The sequence below is a fragment of the Labrus mixtus genome, chromosome 8, assembly GCF_963584025.1.
Source record: "Labrus mixtus chromosome 8, fLabMix1.1, whole genome shotgun sequence".
NCBI classification, from domain to species: Eukaryota; Metazoa; Chordata; class Actinopteri; order Labriformes; family Labridae; genus Labrus; species Labrus mixtus.
Window position 1 is genome coordinate 6,518,992 of NC_083619.1, and position 19,886 is coordinate 6,538,877.

The 19,886-nt window shown below is 41.2% G+C and overlaps 1 protein-coding gene across 1 annotated transcript in view; it reads left to right on the forward strand.

The window, feature by feature from the left end:
• Positions 1-307: 307 nt before the first annotated feature.
• LOC132978317 (mucin-5B-like) overlaps positions 308-19,886 on the forward strand; it is a 42,987-nt gene continuing 23,408 nt past the window's right edge. Inside the window, exons 1-29 of the mRNA XM_061043426.1 lie at positions 308-392; positions 2,344-2,605; positions 3,179-3,293; positions 4,161-4,245; positions 5,348-5,442; positions 5,917-6,121; positions 6,238-6,363; positions 6,501-6,618; positions 7,187-7,325; positions 7,550-7,660; positions 8,271-8,340; positions 8,726-8,863; positions 8,966-9,130; positions 9,245-9,339; positions 9,430-9,556; positions 9,793-10,045; positions 10,596-10,642; positions 11,463-11,572; positions 12,248-12,399; positions 12,728-12,866; positions 13,430-13,540; positions 13,826-14,002; positions 14,820-15,059; positions 16,008-16,164; positions 16,258-16,386; positions 17,186-17,333; positions 18,346-18,389; positions 18,535-18,738; positions 18,885-18,898. Of these exons, the coding sequence (XP_060899409.1) occupies positions 314-392; positions 2,344-2,605; positions 3,179-3,293; positions 4,161-4,245; positions 5,348-5,442; positions 5,917-6,121; positions 6,238-6,363; positions 6,501-6,618; positions 7,187-7,325; positions 7,550-7,660; positions 8,271-8,340; positions 8,726-8,863; positions 8,966-9,130; positions 9,245-9,339; positions 9,430-9,556; positions 9,793-10,045; positions 10,596-10,642; positions 11,463-11,572; positions 12,248-12,399; positions 12,728-12,866; positions 13,430-13,540; positions 13,826-14,002; positions 14,820-15,059; positions 16,008-16,164; positions 16,258-16,386; positions 17,186-17,333; positions 18,346-18,389; positions 18,535-18,738; positions 18,885-18,898 (3,855 nt within the window). The 5' untranslated portion in view covers positions 308-313. The remainder of the gene's footprint in view (positions 393-2,343; positions 2,606-3,178; positions 3,294-4,160; positions 4,246-5,347; positions 5,443-5,916; positions 6,122-6,237; positions 6,364-6,500; positions 6,619-7,186; positions 7,326-7,549; positions 7,661-8,270; positions 8,341-8,725; positions 8,864-8,965; positions 9,131-9,244; positions 9,340-9,429; positions 9,557-9,792; positions 10,046-10,595; positions 10,643-11,462; positions 11,573-12,247; positions 12,400-12,727; positions 12,867-13,429; positions 13,541-13,825; positions 14,003-14,819; positions 15,060-16,007; positions 16,165-16,257; positions 16,387-17,185; positions 17,334-18,345; positions 18,390-18,534; positions 18,739-18,884; positions 18,899-19,886) is intronic.

The following is a 19,886-nucleotide window of genomic DNA, read 5'->3' on the forward strand; positions in this document are numbered from 1 at the left end:
TTCAGAACTCAGCCATTAAGATGTGTATTGACTATGAAAGAGACATTTAGGGGAACACTCAGCTTGCTTCAATGACGGAGGTGATGACAAACTGAGCAAACAATTAATCATTTTGTGAACACTCAGATATTAGTTTAACATGCAAATGTCAAAGGCACTGTAGATAATTGGAGTGAGGGAGGGATCACTGATTGGTGCTGCCTCTCTCTCCATCTTACCTGTACCGGTGGAATAGCTCCACCCTGACTGAGAGGATATAAAAGGTAACATGTCCAGGTGAATCTTTCAGAGTTGGTCCATCCTCCAGTTCAACATGGGGACCAAAGAACTACGATCCACTTTGTGGCTCGTCTACGTTACGCTTATTGTCTACGCTCTGACTGACGATGATGGTGAGTTACATCTTATTGCGAGATGATCAGTACACACCGACCAAGATGAAATGTTGTTCTCTATGTGTGTGTGTACTGCAGGGAGCAGGTCTATGTTCAGGTTTATGTGTGTTCTCCAGGGAGCAGGTCTACGTTCAGGTTTATGTGTGTTCTCCAGGGAGCAGGTCTACGTTCAGGTTTATGTGTGTTCTCCAGGGAGCAGGTCTACGTTCAGGTTTATGTGTGTTCTCCAGGGAGCAGGTCTACGTTCAGGTTTATGTGTGTTCTCCAGGGAGCAGGTCTACGTTCAGGTTTATGTGTGTTCTCCAGGGAGCAGGTCTACGTTCAGGTTTATGTGTGTTCTCCAGGGAACAGGTCTACGTTCAGATTTATGTGTGTGTGTTCTGGGAACAGGTCTATGTTAAGATGTTTTATATCTAGTTAAGACATGTATTTTTTAAAAAGGTTTCTTCCTTACCATACCCAGGTTTATATGGATGAGTGGCTCTGATACAGAAACATGGTGGAGTCAGACAGAAAAAAGTAATCATAGTGAGCTCTTAAAGGAGAAAAGAGAAAAAGACAGAAAGACTATTCAATCAAGAATGGATAGACTCTTGTGTTTTAATTATTCCCACTGGCAGATGAACACCAGAATGCCTCGTATAATTCAATACCGTCGCAGTCATTAAATGTGGTAATGTCAAACATCACAACAAGACAAAGCACACATGTTTTGAGCAATCATACCGTCTCAGACGGTGAGCTAGATGAGATAGATCCCAAAAGAGTGATCCATCAGAATCCTTCACCAACCAACAATGTGCAAACAGTGTTCCCTTAAAGTTCCTTTAGCTTTGGGACATCATTGAATTATTTTTACTGACACAGGGGTTTCACAGCTCAGATTTAAAATGTTGACATGGCGAGCTGAAACGCAGCAGCGAGCTTTTGGTCGTTGAAAAGACTTCTAAAAGACATCTATGGCTGACGTTGATAAGACGTTTGAAACGAGTTCAAATGTGAACGTGCATACCAGTTAGAGCTGTATAGGCAAAGTATCTGTGCATGGGCAGTCTCCGTTATCTTCCTTTGTCATGAGATTAGATCTTGTAATGATGACATTAATATCTTGTTATGATGAGATTATTATTTTGTTAGAATAAGATGAGATAAGATTTCTTCTTTGGTAAATGTAATATGCTTCCGTAAAACAGAGGTCCAATTAAGATATTTGTATAATTGTAGTATGCCTGGCTAGTATTTTGAAACAGATTAGTAGATTTCTTTGGCTAGCAGCTATGACATGGGTACATTGGACATATACGCACATCATATAGGTGCAGGGCCGTGCAAAAACAGCAGACTGGGGAAGAAGAAGATAGGTGCGCACACTTGCACAAAAACTTCTAATTCATCACACTGTCAGGTGATCATTTTGTTTTTATCACCTGAAGAGGAGCTCTGGTCGAAACGTGATGTGATGAATTAGAACCTTTTTGCGACGTTCGAGGGAGTGTGCGGGCTTATCTTCTTCCATCTTCTTCTTCGTTGAACCTGTCATTATGACATCCTTTGGGCTATGTAAAGGTAAGCAAGTTAAAGCCTTGTGTTAAAAATGTGACACATCATGTTAATGTTGAGAGGCCGGACTGGATTGGATCCATTCCAACCAATGAGTATTACTGCAGAGGCAGCTGAATGTGTTCAGCACTTTCGGTCCAAGACAAAATTCGGGGACAATCAAGTGTATCGTTTCATAATCCACTTTGTTTATGTAGCATATTTGAAAAACAACATTGACTCTGTTAAGAAAGAGGGGGAAAGCAGGAATACAATACATTCAGCTAGAACAAGAAAATGTTGAACATGTTTGTTGAAAAAATGACTGAAACAATCTATCAGGACTCAATCATAATAGTGTTTTTTTATCATACAAATGGAAACCTCTGCTGCTGTGTTCATGTTTCAGTGGAAGATCACAATCACATTGAGCACGTGTGCTCCACTTTCGGAAACAATCACTGGAAGACCTATGATGGAGAATTCTTCAGACTGCAGTCTGACTGTTTGCACCTGCTGACCTCAGAGTGTAAGGCCAACTACGAGAGCTTCAACATTCAAATGAGACGCTCAAATGAGAACGACATGCCCATCATCAGCAACATCATGATGAAGCTGGACGGGGTCATTGTGGAGCTTTACAAAGGTTTAGTGAAGGTCGATGGTAACAAGTAAGTAAAGTCCCTTCATGAGGCTTAATTTATAAAAGACTGCAGCTTTCGTTTTTTTGTACCAGACTGTAAACATGTTCATTTCTGCTGTAAAAAACTGGCATTTCCGGGGCTCTTTGAACTGCAGCCTCAAGTGGACACTCAAGGAACTGTAGGATTTTGCACTTCAGCATTGGCTTTATCTTTCATCACCGGAGGTTGGCACTTGGTGCCGATGTAAAGTACAGCATCACTGGGACTTTGTGTATCCCTCCACTTTAAGCAGCCAGTACACACAACAGGTATCCTCCAGTAACACACGTTATGCATAGTCAAGTATATATACAATTCAGTCAAGAAGCGTATTGGAACTTGAGATTAAACCGCACGTATACCTCCGGCCTTAGCCCCGTCCTTTAGGTGTAACCCATCCCTCCTTCAGGTGAAGCCAGAACTCACTTTCTGTGACTCCCTCTCGTCTTACAGGCTTTCACTGTCAGAACAGTTATTTATGTTTCTAATTAGACAATGACTTGTGTGTCAGCAGCTCCTATCCATCTCATTGTTTACATTAACTCTCTGTGTGTCCTACAGGGTCGAACTGCCGTATGCCAAATTCGGTGTGACAGTCAGGATGACCACATCCGCTATCTTTGTTCACTCCAATTTGGGAATCAAAGCTATCTGGAACATGGAGGACTCCCTGGATGTATGAAGCACACCCTCACATATGCACACATGCTTTCCTGGATGTATGATGCACACACATTATCACTTTGCTTGGACTTCAGTTGTACTCATAACCAAACCAAGACTTTAGTTAACAAGCCTATAGGATCTGACTGTGCAACAATATGAGCCTACAAAGACAATAAGCCAGTTGAGGCATGAACAGAGCCAAATAGACGTCTGTGTCGACTGTGGACAGTCCTGGAGTGTCAACATGCTGTTAGAAATCAATTAACTATTTAAACCAGCTTGTCGTATATTTTGTCTAAATCAGTCAGCAGGGCAAGCTGGATGACTGCCTTTTCAGATTGAGTGACCAAAGCAAAGCTGGCATGATATCAGGGCTTCTTTATGGTCTTATTTTGATACAAATTACAGCTGAATCAGGTTCAGACAGGAAGTGAGAGACTGGGGAGTAAGGTAGGGATCTGTAGCTAAATTGGCTGGCTTTGTAGGTGGCTAGGCTGGGTGGCAAAATAAAGGTCTTGGAGACAGGAAAAACAGGTGTAAGTTAAGGCCTCCAAACAATGGCTGAACTTGAGCTGCACTTGTGACATAATCAAACAGTTATTGGTTCTATGATCGGGCAGAGACTGACAGACAAAACAGGCTTCTCGTGGAGATGTATGCTGGAGGTATGCAGGGTAGGTGTGTTGATTGGCGAGCCAACAGATTGGTTATGTTAAGGATCCATAAACACTTGGTTAGGCAAAAAGGAAAACAAACAATAATATGGGCAATATAGAAACAAATTACATCAATCAGATTTTCATACAAATCATGTTGAAATCTTTAGATTTTGCCAATAAATACTGCAAACTACAGTTTGTTGGTGTGTTGTTCACAGATTGTTTTGGATGAAAAATACCAGAACCAGACATGTGGACTGTGTGGAAACTTTGACGGCGTAGCCAATGATTTCATCGAAGAAGGTAAGGTCTTCGTCAGCATTATGTAGAGATCATACACTGTACATTATCGCGGTACTGTTACGCAAAGTTACCCTTGCACTGAGTGTATGTTTAATCGACTTGTGAAGTCCTCTCAATGGGAAATTCTGCTATTGAAGGAGAAATCTGTTAATGACCATTTTTCGATGGTCAGAAGATCAGTAGATAGAAAACATTTTGGAATTGCTCTATATCACTTTTCAAACTGAAGGTGCACGGGCCACATCCAGCCGTCGAACAATTATGTCCGGCCCACAAGATAATATCATATATCTATCAAAACTCATCTGCTAGTATGTACAATGCGCACCGCTGAAACTACAAACCCCAAAATGCAGTGCAACATAGGCAGATCAAGACCTGCAGGCTCCAGGTCCCCCTCCATGCTGCTGTCTTCTGTAACAGTTTTCCAAACAAACAATGATAAATCCAGTGCCAATCACTCTTCTTGCACTTTTTCCTTTAATCACAAAGTAAACTGTGTATGGCTGAAATATTTGCACATTTTCAAGGGATTTATCACATTTCAAATGTATTCATTTGGCTTGTTGCACAACAATAATATTTGAGAGTGTCTTGAGGAAAAATATCAGGTTTCTGGGTGTTATGATTGCCTGTTATAAAACTTCCTGATTGGAAACATTTAAGAAAGGATCTCTTCAGAGATATTTAAAGATTAAGATGGCTAAGATTAAGATTAGCTCAAACTGCACAGAGCCCTGAGGTTACTCATTTCAAACAGTCTACAACTACTTTCATCTGTTTAGTTCATAACCTCTGGATTATTAAATGTACATCTTAATGCTACAAATATGCTGTATGGTAAACCTGAATATACTCAGCGAGTCCTCCCCTTCTGTTTACCTGAACTGAAAAAATAAACTGTTTGACATGTGTTACATAAAAGCAGACTTTTATCTAACAAATACTTCAGCAGTATAGAAGTTGAAAATATTTCCAAACATGAATCTCTTAGAGACTTAAAGTTCTAAAATAAATGCTGTAATAAATGCAAATGTCTCCAAACAAGGGTGTGAATAAATAATCCCATATTGTAAATGTGTAATTGTGACTGTTCCATTAGGGTCTAAACTCTCCGTGGCCGACTACGCTGACATCAACAAGGTTGACAGCTGTGTGGTGGATGAGCAAAGCCAACTCCCATATTGTGGTAACCGGGTAAGTCTACACTCTTTATCATCACCATCCTCATGATGATGATGATCATCAGTAACCTTGTAGACATCACTGAGATGTGACTCATATTTAAAATGATCTTGAGTTAATAACTGGAGCAGAGAAAAAAGGATCCAATAACCAAAAGAGAACAGATGTTGGAGTAAACACCACACCCTAACCTTGTCACAGAAGGCAGTACATGAGTAAAAAAAGAGGGTGTGGAAGTCACAGTATGTTAAACAACATGTCCAAGATGGAGGCCGAAGCATCATTGTCGCACTCTGTGATGGCACTCTTTGTCTTTATAACAGAGCTACATGTGAGTGGATGTATTTACATTACCAATGAATAAGTGCAAAGGAACATGCTGAAGACTAGAATAGTTTATGTTTAAAAACTGAACTCAAGTAAGACAAATTCATGGTGCTCTCAAAAAGAGTTTTAATCAGTGATGAAACTTCTTTTTTTTTTCAGGGACAATGTAATAAGATCTTTTCCGCTCCTGAATTCAAAAGCTGCAAAAACCTCTTGGACAAGAAAGCCTTTGTTTTGATCTGCATGACCGATGTGTGCTACAACAATACAGAGCCCAGGGTCTGCCAGACAGTCTCAGAGTTCTCCAGGGAGTGTGTCCATGCAGGCGGCGAGCCGGAACAATGGAGGACCGAAAGCTTTTGCCGTAAGAGCGCTCCCACCTGAAGATTACTCAACTGCTCTGAAGTACACACGGATGTGTTCGCTCTTTGCATGCATCTTTAGCATTTCACAGCAACAGTAAAGTGTTTGTCTCCACAGACAAGTCGTGCCCATACAACATGGAGTTCATGGAGTGTGGCAGCTCATGTCCTGACACCTGCTCCACACCTCAGGCCAGCAAAATATGTCATAACCACTGCCATGATGGCTGCAGCTGCCCTAAAGGTACACACACAAACACACACACACACACACACACACACACACACACACACACACACACACACACACACACATATTTAACCCTGCTTTCATACATTTATTATAACAGTAAGGATGATTTTCTCTCGGTCCCTCCTCAGGAATGATCTTTGATGATATCAGTGAAAGTGGCTGTGTTGCAGCCGATCAGTGTCCATGTGTGCACAACAACCAAGTCTACATGCCAGGAGAGTCCTACTATCACCACTGCAGATCCTGGTGAGACTGTTGACCTTTGGTGATCGACCTTTCAAACTGGACAAACAATAACTGTGACCAGAGGTGTTAAAGACCGACATCACATTCTTCTGCCGGGGCGGCAGTAGCTCAGTCTGTAGGGACCTGGGTTGAGAATCGGAGGGTCACCGGCTCAAGTCCCGGCACGGACCAAGTCCGGAAGCTGGCCTGGTAGCTGGAGAGGTGCCAGTCCACCTCCTGAGCACTGCCGAGGTGCCCTTGAGCAAGGCACCGAACCCCAAAACTGCTCTGGAGCCCTCGCTGTGGGCAGCCCCCTCACTCTGAGACCTCTCCATTAGTGCATGTCCATAGGATCCTGTTTGTGCATGTGTGTGTTTTTCGGCCTATGTTTGTGTAGCATGTTCATTAAACAGAGTATAATGAAGGATAAATTATTATTATTTGTGTATATTAACCGTGTTACCCATGATGCTTGCCACTTTTAAATTAAGTTTCTTTGGAATACTTTTTCAAAGTGTTCATGGCTGTAATGTAGTGGCAAAGATAATAGTAGTTCTGAGACAAAATGTGTGTGTTTTTCTGTTGACAGTGTGTGTGCAAATGGTCAGTGGAAGTGCACACAAGAGAACTGTCCAGGGTCCTGCTCCATGAATGGAGGATCTCACATCAAAACCTTTGATGGCAAAGACTACACCTTCCATGGAGACTGCTCATACGTTCTAGTCCAGGTAGTACACATCATCATCTACAAAATTGCATAAAAACCCACACACACCACAGTTATCCCACTGTCAACATGAAGCATGACTGATCTCTATCTGTGCAAAGAGACACATTTATGTGGGCTGTACAACCGATCAAAGTTTGTGACTTTTAATACTGAACTGTGGTCAGTTGTCTGTGTTTCAGTCACAGTGAGAGTTCTTTTTTTCCCCCATCTTTTTTTTTGCAGCAAACTCAGGGCTCTGCGTTCATGGTGCTGGTGGACCTGGAAAGGTGTGGTGTATCTGACAGTAAGACCTGCCTCCGATCTGTGACCGTGGCCTTAAACAACAACACTTTCGTAAGCTCCACACACATATACACTTCACTTATTAGACCAATACCCAGTGATGAAAATGAAAACATTTTTTTAATTTTCAGTCATTAAGAAAGGGGCATGACCTCCTATTTGGAAGGAATTTTTATCTTGAAGCATTAGTTAATAATCACTCACATTTTTTTGGTTCTGGAAATCGTTGACATCATCATCAATATGTTTCAGACATTGACTTGTGTGATAAATGAGGCTTTTACATCCATAATGATCAGTAAATGAATCAATGTGGGATTGCCCACATCCCTAAGCTTCCCACAGTCTACATCTCAGGTGTCCGATGTATAAACTCCAATGTTGCTAATGTTTTTGTAATGGAGGTGGGGTTAATGTTGTTGATGGAGGCTGTGGTGGAGGGGCCCGTCTTCTCATGGGGCCCAGAAATCCCGGAGACGCCCCTGTTTGTCTTCACTGCATCACTCTGAAATAGAGGATTGTGATTGACAGCTGGGAGCTCATGCTGTCAAATGTATGAGAACACCACCAACATAGACACCAAGCGAGGCTAAAGTTTGAAAAAATATGAAGAAATGCTGTTTTATAAAATCTAAACATGTATCTCTCCACAAAATGACAGGTGATGATAATACAAGCATCTGGGAAAATTCGTGTGAACCAGATTAATTCTGAGCTTCCACTGTCTAACAGTGAGTATCTTTACACTATATTTCAGTAGAAACAAAGCATGTAACAAATGACGACCAATGGAATCACAAGTTAAAGGCTTAACCAATTCAGTGAAAAGGGACAGCTACTATTTTGAAACCTGCATCCTATCTTTACATATTTTGGGGCCTAATGATTAATTGATTCCAAAAGTTTAGTAATCACTCCAGTCAATACTTCAAAGAGGAACATTTAAAAATGTCTGAAAGAGTGCTTTACAGCATAGAGGCCCCAATGTATATGTGAATACAGCCCAGATTCCCATTAAGATACTGAATAATATCAAGTTACTGATAGATCAAACAGTAAGGTTAAATGTCAGGTTGCAAATCTCTGACACATGTTCGATGTTTCTTACTTCTGCAGCGGACCTCGTTGCGTTCAAGCAATCATCCAATTACATCTTCGTCAAGCTCATGATTGGCATCAAGCTTGTCGTCCAGCTGAGTCCAGCCATGCAGGTCATCGTCATGGCCGATTCCTCACTTAGAGGAGGCGTTCAAGGTATGCTTCCACAGTGTTGTGTATAAAAACCACAACTTCCAAATGTAACCTGTAACTTTATCTTACATTTAGCTGTATTTCAAATCTGACTTGTTTCACTAGGTTTGTGTGGGAACTTCAACAACAGGATGAATGATGACCTCATGGGTAGCGCTGGTCTGGTGGAGGGCACTGCCATAGCGTTCGTTAACTCGTGGAAAAACACAGCCAACTGTCCCAACATACCTCCACGCTTTGGACATCCCTGTAACCATGGCATCAACAAGGGTAACACTTCTCCTGTATTTGTGGTATCATCACATATTACAGAAACTACACATTAGAGTTAACCTTGCCTTGTTATTTTCTGACCACCTCATTTCTTTCTTTACACGGTCACAGAACAATTTGCACGGTATTGGTGCTCTAAACTGCTGGATAACAAAGGAGTGTTTGCACCCTGCCATCACGCTGTCGACCCTAACTCATTCAAAGACGTGAGTCTGCACAAACAGGGCTATAATGACAAATAAACCTAATAACTGATCCTTCATTCATTTATCCTTTCCCGCTGTGTGTCTTTACAGATCTGCATGTACGACAGCTGTAACTGTGATAACAGTGAGGACTGCATGTGTGCTGCTGTCTCGGCTTATGTGTTGGCATGCTCAGCAGCAGGAGTCACTCTCAGGAACTGGAGGAAAAACATCTGTGGTGAGAAGAACGACAAGGAGCTTTTTTTATTTACTGTTGTCATATGATCACATGCAATATCAAGTAATCAAGTGCAGCACATTCAATGTGGTTAATGAAGTCATTAGGGGTGGGTGAGCAATAATAACCTGATTTTAAAGGAGCAATATGTAACTCTGACATCTAGCGTTTAAAATTGGTACTGCGGTCAAAAATTCAAAAAGTTTGAAGAGCTGCCCTCATCTCTCCTCTATCAGGTCAATACACTTTATGTCAGGAAACAACAATCTATCAATACAACATGACCAGCTGCCAACGAACCTGCCGATCCCTCAGCCAACCGGACCACTCGTGCCAGGCCAGCTTCGTCATGGTGGACGGCTGCGGATGTGCAGAGGGAACATACATGAACGACGAGGGCAGATGTGTGATGAGCAAAGACTGTCCCTGCTACGATAAAGACAACATCATTCCTTCTGCAGAAAGCGTGTCAAGAAACGGAAAAATCTGGTAAAGACAAAGTGTAACCATGAAGTGTAATAACTCATAAGTTTACAATGAGCCGTACAATTTCACTTCACAGGGGGGGAGGGGAAGGGACAAACATTTAGTTCAGCAATATGAACACATTTGGAGGGCTCCTTTCTGAACATTGGCCCTAGTGCAAGAAAAAGTTGAATTCTCTTACACCAGGGTTTTTTTTTTTTTTTCATCTGGGAGCTTCTTTGAACAAAAAAATGGATACAACCACACTCAGCTGCAACTCTTCAGAGGTTTGATCCTGGACAGTCACCACCAGTGAATGATCTTTAGTCAGTCAGATCCTGAGATGGGATTAGCAGAGGCAAGCTATTCAGTGTTCAAATGTTCTCAATTCACCCGATATAAGGTAGAAAATAGAAACGGAGAACATCAGGGAGAGCCTGATTGTGTAGGACACAGGACTCGACAGCTGTAGCAACCAAAAAAGTAGCACAGGGTAACACGGTGAAAAGTTTGAATATCCATCACCTTACCAAGATAACGTTAACAGTGTCTCTGTGCCTCTTTGTCCTCACAGTTTCTGCAGACATGGAGTTCTCAGCTGTTCAGGAGAACCACAACAAGGTTAGTATCAGAAATATATCAAAAGTCCTACAATTCTAATCACTCAAATGTTTTAAAAGCTTTTATTTCACTGAATGCATCAGTGGTTGAATTATCCTCATGTTTTATCCTATCGAAATGGAAAGGTGTTGACACTTACTTTGAGTTGGCTTCCATATCAAACTCAAAGATGACAGTTATTTTAAATACAGAGGATAACTGATGTGAATATGTACATGACTCCTGAGGCCTGTACTTTCATTCATTCAACCTTTAGTTATACTTGAGACATTACCGAGGGGCAACGCTCACTTACAAGGACATCGAGTCGTTACAGAATCAATTAAAAGACAGACAACAAATCATTAAAAGAACAAAAAGACAAAAAATCAACAAACCAGGGGATTTCTAAGACAAGCCTAAAACTTACTCAAATAATGAAGCGAGCTCAATGAGTATAAAAAAATATACAATAAATAAAAATGTAATATTAAACACACCTCTGTGAAACAGTTACAAACAGAGGTTGGCAGGTTTAAAATCAGGTCTCGAGATGAGATTAGAGAGAACAATATGCTTAATATTTTAAGTGGTTTATGTTGTGTGCTGCTGTCTGTCTTGGCCAGGACACTCTTAAAAAAGAGACTTTTCATCACAACAACTTTCTTTTCTGGTTAAATAAATGAAAAATAAACTCCACTAGAGTGCTGTTATGCTTCAGTGACAGAGGTCACATTAGGGTTGTAAAACAAAAGATTTTTACTAATGACATATCTCACCAAACAGCATCAAAGTTAAACTATAAATATGTTATTTAAAACAGCTGTTGTTTTTTTCACAGGTCCACCTCAATGCATTTCCCCCATGGTGTACCTTGACTGCACCACTGCTCAGCCTGGAGTTTCTGGGACTGAGTGTGAGAGGAGCTGCAGCAACCTGGACATGGCTTGTGTAAGTGTGGCATAAAACTCACACGCTCACAGAAGACTCAGGGCCTGATTCACTGAGAATGGATTATTGCCACAAATAGCTCCAAAGATTGCGCATCACTTTCTCCCTCTATCTGCTCCGTCTCCAGGGCTGATTCACTAAGCTTACAGCTGTAATAATCTTCAGGCGCTAACACGCCCAAGAGTCATCCTGCTCCGTGGAGTCTGCTCTTGTTTTGTGTCTGAATGTCGAGAGAAACTATCTGCACCTTTACTTTGTATGGAGCTGCACTCTCATGTTGACGGAGCTAAGTCCGGTCCACATAGAGATGATAAGCTAGGAGGGAGGCAGGGGCACTTTTTAGACTTTATTGTGAGGCCAGACTCTAAAAATGTGACACGAGCCTCACTGTTAAAAACAAAACTTACTCCATGAATGTAGCAAGAAAGGACAACTGACATCGTCGTCACGGTAACGGCTCCAGACTGTCTCCGCTGACAGCCCCGGGCCTAATTTAACCCCTGGTTATTTTAAGAATAGTAAAGTTTACAGACTTTATCTGCAGATCAATTATTTTTAAGTCATACAGCAATGTCTTTTTGACTCATTTGCACACGTTTAGCAGGCACAAAAAAGATGAATTGGTGAATCAGGCCCTCTGGTTTGTGTAAAACCCTCCACTTTGTCTGTCTGCAGGTGAATACAGGCTGTTCATCAGGCTGCATGTGTCCTAAAGACATGGTGTCAGACGGAGCAGGAAACTGTGTCTATGAGAAGCAATGTCCATGTGTGCACAACGGACAGGAGTACCAGGCAGGACAAACTCTGACTGTGGACTGCAACACCTGGTTAGTACAAGGCTCAAAATACACACCACAACTATTATTATAATATATTTCAATTATATCAGTGAGTTCAAACAATAAAAGGGTAGATAGCTATTAGCTACTGGCAACATAAAGCCAGAAATTGAAGAATTGTAGCCAATCAAATACAAGTATATTAAATTTTCTTTTTTCTGACTCATCTCGTCTTGATTTAGCTCTTTTCAATGAGGATAAAAATCCCCACACGGTTGTCTTGTTATCTAATGATCTCTGAACTCTGAAAGAACAATATCTACAGTCCACGTTTGAACACATAACTTAACTTTTCCATCTCTCGTTTGTCCCTCAGTACCTGCCATAACAGAAAGTTCACATGCACCAATAAACTTTGTGATTCTGTTTGTGGGACCTATGGCGACGGGCACTATACTACATTCGACGACAAGAGGTTTGATTTCAATGGACAGTGTGAATACACACTCCTCCAGGTAAAGTGGCATTTCGTAATGTTTACAGCAAGTTTTAATCTTGATGACGTTGGTCTTTGCTGAAAGGCAACAAATGTGAGGCAATCTTTGTAATGGAAACACAACTTCAGTTTACAACCACAGCCCTCGAGCTGCAACTTTCTGTCTCCAGCTCAGCCAAGAGTTAGCCAATAATCTGCATCCTTCATTGCATCCAATGGCACGTCTTAACTCATGACCGTGCCATTGTCAGGCCATGACCACCCGATGACCACGCCATGATTAGCCTAACAGTCACTTCTTGTTTTGTACTTACATGTTGAATGAGTCAGTATGTCTCCATGCAGAGTTTAGTGGAGCTACAGTTATAGCTCCATTATGTCATTTATTTTGAATATTTTCCTTCAGCTTAATTTTTCCAATTTGTTTGACTTTTTTAAATCTCTGTTTTATACTTTGAGCGGTTTCATATTAAAGACACATGTAGGCTTTTTTGGCTGAATATATTACATGTAAGGGTTAAAAAAATGTACAAGGTCAGGACTTGTAGTCATTACCTCCTCCTGTGTCTGTGCCTCAATCAGGATTACTGCAGCGGGGGTCAGGGCAAAGGACAATTCCAGATCATTTCAGAGAACATTCAGTGTGGAAGCTTGGGAACCACCTGCTCCAGGTCCATCAAGATCTTCATGGGGGTAAACACATCACTCTCTCACTGTCAGGACCTGTCAAAGTTTGGACCTGAACTATGACTCAAACTGTTACCAATAACCTTATTTTAATCATCAATGATAAAAAAAAGTCTGTGATAAGGCAGGGAGTTATGGTTCTAAATCTGAGGGGATTTAAAAGTGGATATACACAAAAGAGGATCAAAAGTGTAGTCTGTACCTGCGCATACCCTGCACTACCACTGCTTTGAGCTTCCCTTTATGGTGCTCTATAAATACTTGTTTACTTTTTTACGTTTTTATCCACAGGAGAATGAATTCCACCTTAAAGACGAGGGCTTCCACGTGATTAAGGGAAGCAGCAAAAGTCTCCCTGAACAGGTGCACAAGATGGGTATTTACCTGATGGTGAGCATCAAGCCAGGAATCACTATCATGTGGGACCAGAAGACCAGCCTTTCTGTTAAACTCCATCCAAAGTTCCAGGTAAATTTTCTAACCTGTTTGTCATTTTTCACAACCCAAATCATTTTGTCTCCCAAAACTGTCAAGATGCACGATGACAAGCACCAATATGGAGGGATTGAGTTTGGGGCAATTTGGCGCCTGCTGAAGGTCTCACAGTGCAACTGCACTGTCGTAAAACTGTGTATTGGCATGCCAGCTCAACGTTGGACATGCTGTTGCTTGAAGCTCTCTCAAACATGTATATATATTGTCCTATATTTCCTCTAGTCGGACTTCTTGCTCTATTATTCTATGATGTCCTGCTGAATTTCAGCCTGACCGTGCGTGTGGGAGTCCTGTTTCAGCAATTGTTTCAGTTAAGATAAGGTCTTATCTGTGCCTGTAAGAGGCTGAAGGAAGAGTTGTTGCTTGTCATGTTGTTTCTTTCATCTACTGCAGTGTACAGAACGAAACAGTCACGAGTTAAAACACTAATAAAGCATTTTTGTGGTTTTAACGAAGAAGAACTCTGATAAACACAAGCCATTCCAGTAAACCATCACATGTAAAGAAGGAACAAATAGTCCAGGCTTTAAATGAAACAGCAGATCTAATTGTACTGACAGATTCCGAGTCTGATTTATCCCTACGTTTGTAGCTAGCTGCTCTTTGTTAAACATGTGCCTTTACAGACTAGTCAATGGTAAAGGTGATACAGTACATTGGTGGCTTTAGGTTTAGCGAGTAGCACTTGAAGAAGGGAAATGACAAACCTCCACCGATCAAACAGGTCTCTTTCTATGTATAGGTCATCTTTTCCTAAAATACACTTTGTCTTTGTATTCCCCCCTCTTAGGGTAGAGTCTGTGGTCTGTGTGGAAACTATGATGGCAACAGTCAGGACGACTTCACCACCCCATCTGGGGACATAGTGGCAGATGTTGTTGAGTTTGGTAACAGCTGGAGGGTTTCAGCCAGCTGTCCAAACGCCGGACTGATAAATGACCCCTGTGCCACCAACGGTTATCGGGCATCCTGGTCAAAGAAACAATGTAGCATCATCAACAGTGTCACCTTCCAGAACTGCCACTCACAGGTAACTATATTGATAGCAAGCATAAGGGCTTATGTCCATTGATGGCTTTTTTTGCACTGGCAGCGGCCACAACTTCACTTTCAGAGCACTTCTCTCCGATGCTTACTGTTGCTAGGCTACGTCTGTTTGCACACAGCACTTCCGCTTTCCTTAGAGGGGACTGTTAAGTCTGTTTTAAACTACTCCCTATGCTTAAAGAGCTCATATTATGCCCTTTTTGGGGTTCGTATATTTAATCTATGTACCTACTTTTGTACGTTCACAATAGATAAAGTTCTAAAAAAGTGTCTGTTTTCATGTACTGCTCCTCCTTGCTCCCTCTACGCTCTGAGTCCGTCAGCTACGCTCTGTTGAGCCCACACTGTTAGACCCCACGTGGGCCAAGTCTGCTCTGATTGGTCTGCCGATCCGCTCTGTCGTTATTGGTCAGTTGCTCAGCACGCGTCTCGGAAATTTCAACATGAGCTGCTGGGTTTGCCACAACGAGCCAATGGGCTTAGATCAGTGATCTCACACTGACAATGACGTCGGACTGACAAATTTTTATCGAGGGGGGCTAGAACCGAGCGTTACATGCAGCTAATGCTACAGCTAACAGGAGGACGTAGGAGAAGCCGCGTTTCTGCGGACTTTGAATTTTTGCACATAGATGTGCCTAAACATGCACAGGATACTTGGAAAACACACTAAAGAGCAAATAAAACCAGAAAAAGCAGAATATGGGACCTTTAATATTTGCTGATGATTAAAGAAATATCACAAAGAAAACACAAGAAAAAATGGAAGTAAGCGTATTGTGGCATAAGCAGCACTACACCTGGAAATTTTACTCTCAAGAAGATGAGTCAAGACTACTCACAAAGCCCCTACTCCCAGTGTAACAGGGTAACATTAATGATAACCTCTATCTTTGATATACTGCTTAAAGCACGCTTTTGTATGTTCAAGGTGGATCCTGGTCCTTTTTTCGACTCTTGTGTAAAAGACTCTTGTGCCTGTGACATGGGTGGAGACTGCGAGTGTTTCTGCACTGCTGTGGCCGCCTACGCCAAAGCTTGTAATGACGCCGGGGTCTGCGTGAGGTGGAGAACTCCAAAAATATGCCGTGAGTTTGTGACCATGACACAAGAATAATGACAGCTGGCCAATGAGGATGAAGGACAAAAAAACGTATATTTACTTATTTTATCTCTTGCAGCTATATTCTGTGACTTCTACAATGCCCCCGATGGCTGTGAGTGGCATTACAAGCCTTGTGGAGCTGCCTGCATGAAGACATGTTCAAATCCTTCAGGAAATTGTTCAAGCCTCATCTCGGCCATGGAAGGTATTTTCAATAGATATTCTGACATGTCTTCTTAATAAGAATGTATAAGCTATAAGGATTTTAGATGCTTTGAAAAAAAGCCTCCTGTTTCATGGCGAACAATGTGTCACCACAGCAAATATGACCCATAGAAATGGCCCAAAAAACACTTTTTGTTTTTCAAATTTATTAAAATGGCGGATTTCCTGTTAAGAGTTAGGGTATGGCTCCAAGGTGCCTTTTTGTAGATGGCATCAAGCCTCATGTGCTTACCAAATAAATACATTTAGCTGAAAGTGTATTCTATGGGGAACTCATTTTGAAAAGTTAGAGAGGGCGCGATGTAGCTATTTTGCCACATCCATGCACTAGACCTATGTCATATGTAAATTTTCAGCAGGCCTGATGCGTGTGCAAACTTCAATGAATTTTCACAGAAGGTTCAAGCCCCCCAAAAAGGGATTCATTTGAAACTGGAAAGAATCAATGACAACCAATTCCAACAGGAACAGGAAAAATCTATCATTAAAAACTGTTTTGTTTTTTCTCTGCTGAATAAGTACATAAATCATAGATTTTCAATACTCTCATGTACTTACACATGGCCAACAGCTGATTCTCAAAAAATTATTAAACTCTGCAAAAAAAAAGATAATAATGTAATAAATAATACATTTATTCAATCAGTAATCATTGTGAATTTCATTAATCAGCCTTTGTGAAATATATGATGGCAAAGGGTAAAGGAGAAACAAACTGTAAAATGCTCTGAATGAATATATATCTCCTGAGGATTAAAGATCCAATTATGGTTTTACAGGCTGCTATCCTCAGTGTCCCATTACCCATCCCTACTTTGATGAAGACTCCATGAAGTGCGTTTCATGGAACCAATGTGGTTGCTTTGATGACATGGGAAACCATTACCACCTCGGAGAAATGGTCCCAACGACTAACTGCAACACTTGGTATGTCTTTCATATAATTACATTTTGAATTTAAGCAGTGGTGATTCTAGAGTCTGTTGGCAGACAGTCTGCCACTGTCCGGACACTTGCACCTCTTCCTCTTTTTTCCTGTTTCTTTTTTTCTCTCCTTTAGACGGATAATTCCTCTTAATTTTTCTTGGTTGACTTTCATTTCTAAACTTTGGTTTTCACAGAAAAAACTCACTCGAAAGTGAGTAGTGTCAGATGGGGCCCACTTAGGGAAGTTTTCTACTGTCATTGCAAAATTTGCACATTTTGGACCACTGCTTTGGTTTCAAGTTTGTCAGATCTCAGGGGGCCCCCTGCTTGTCTGGAGCCCCAAGCAGTTGCCTACCTGGCCTCTTGACAAACAGTGCCTCTGAATGTTACACACAGTAAGCATGGAAGCATTTACATGGTTTGGATGTGCACCCTTAAGATTTACAAACGAAAAAACATATATATTGGGGGTATAACAGTTCACAGTGGTCACAGTTCTGTTCGCACCTCAGTTATGAATCATATTTATTTTGAATGTGCAGTCACATAGTTATTAGTGAACAGTGAGGACTTAAGCTACAGAATCTACCCAGCCTGTAACTGAGACACTTTGAAATTGTTTAAAATCACATTTTATATCCATGCTACTCTTGGATCTTGTAGGCATGTGATGTAATTCTTTATTTCTATCTGCACATTATGAAATGTGGGCCATGTATACTGTCCAAGTTAATAGGACTGTCATTGTTTTATATTGAAATAACATGAATTAAATTAACAAAATCTGGTGGTGAGTAATTAGGCTAACCTGTTGAAATGTAAAAAGCAGAACTTCTTTTTTTTCAACTTATGAAATGTTTATTTCAAGGTAATCTTAACAGGTTTTAATGAAGATATTAAAAAAATCTTAATTATAGATTGTATAAAAACTGCAAAAAAATGTTTTTATGGATATGAAAGAATGTTGAGACCAATAGGTGACAACATATCCATAATTTCTCTTATTTCTTAGTAAATGCACCTCATCTGGAATAAATTGCAACTATGAAGTGACACGTAAGTACACACACATTATTTCTCTCTCTCTCTCTCTCTCTCTCTTTCTCTCTCTCTCACACACACACACACACAAATAGACTATGTGTATTTATATAATTGAATACCAAAAAATAAATATTTCATAAATTTCACTCTCAATCAGTTTGTAGATGCTATGCTAATGGAAAAAACTACAATTATGGGGAGGTCATCTATGATACTAATGACGGGATAGGAGGCTGCATGAAAGCCGTGTGTGGAGCCAATGAAACAATAGAAAGAACCACTTACTCATGTACAACTACAACAACTACTGGACCGACAACAACCCCCTTTTCATTCACAACAACTGAAAGCACAACTACAGGTACAGAAATCCACTGAACATCTCTTGAGGATTCTGCTTTTATTTTATGAATATATGCAGTTAACACGAGATGAACCCTTGCTTTTTTGAATTTTTCTTTTTTCTAATTGTTCATTTATAACACAATTTCTTTAATTCCATTTCAGAGATAACCACGACTGTTGTTCTATCAACAACCTTAGAAACCACAACAACAGAAGAGGAAGAAACAACAACAGAAGAAGAAGAAACAACAACAGAAGAAGAAACAACCCGAACTACTCCTTCAACTACCACAGCTGTAACCACAACACCTGTGGAGACAACAACCACCCCTCCTACTCCTTCAACTACCACAGCTGTAACCACAACACCTGTTGAGACAACAACCACACCTCCTACTCCTTCAACTACCACAGCTGTAACCACAACACCTGTTGAGACAACAACCACACCTCCTACTCCTTCAACTACCACAGCTGTAACCACAACACCTATTGAGACAACAACCACACCTCCTACTCCTTCAACTACCACAGCTGTAACCACAACACCTGTTGAGACAACAACCACACCTCCTACTCCTTCAACTACCACAGCTGTAACCACAACACCTGTGGAGACAACAACCACACCTCCTACTCCTTCAACTACCACAGCTGCAACCACAACACCTGTTGAGACAACAACCACACCTCCTACTCCTTCAACTACCACAGCTGTAACCACAACACCTGTGGAGACAACAACCACACCTCCTACTCCTTCAACTACCACAGCTGTAACCACAACACCTGTGGAGACAACAACCACACCTGCTACTCCTTCAACTACCACAGCTGTAACCACAACACCTGTTGAGACAACAACCACACCTCCTACTCCTTCAACTACCACAGCTGCAACCACAACACCTGTTGAGACAACAACCACACCTCCTACTCCTTCAACTACCACAGCTGCGACCACAACACCTGTTGAGACAACAACCACACCTCCTACTCCTTCAACTACCACAGCTGTAACCACAACACCTGTTGAGACAACAACCACACCTCCTACTCCTTCAACTACCACAGCTGTAACCACAACACCTGTTGAGACAACAACCACACCTCCTACTCCTTCAACTACCACAGCTGCAACCACAACACCTGTTGAGACAACAA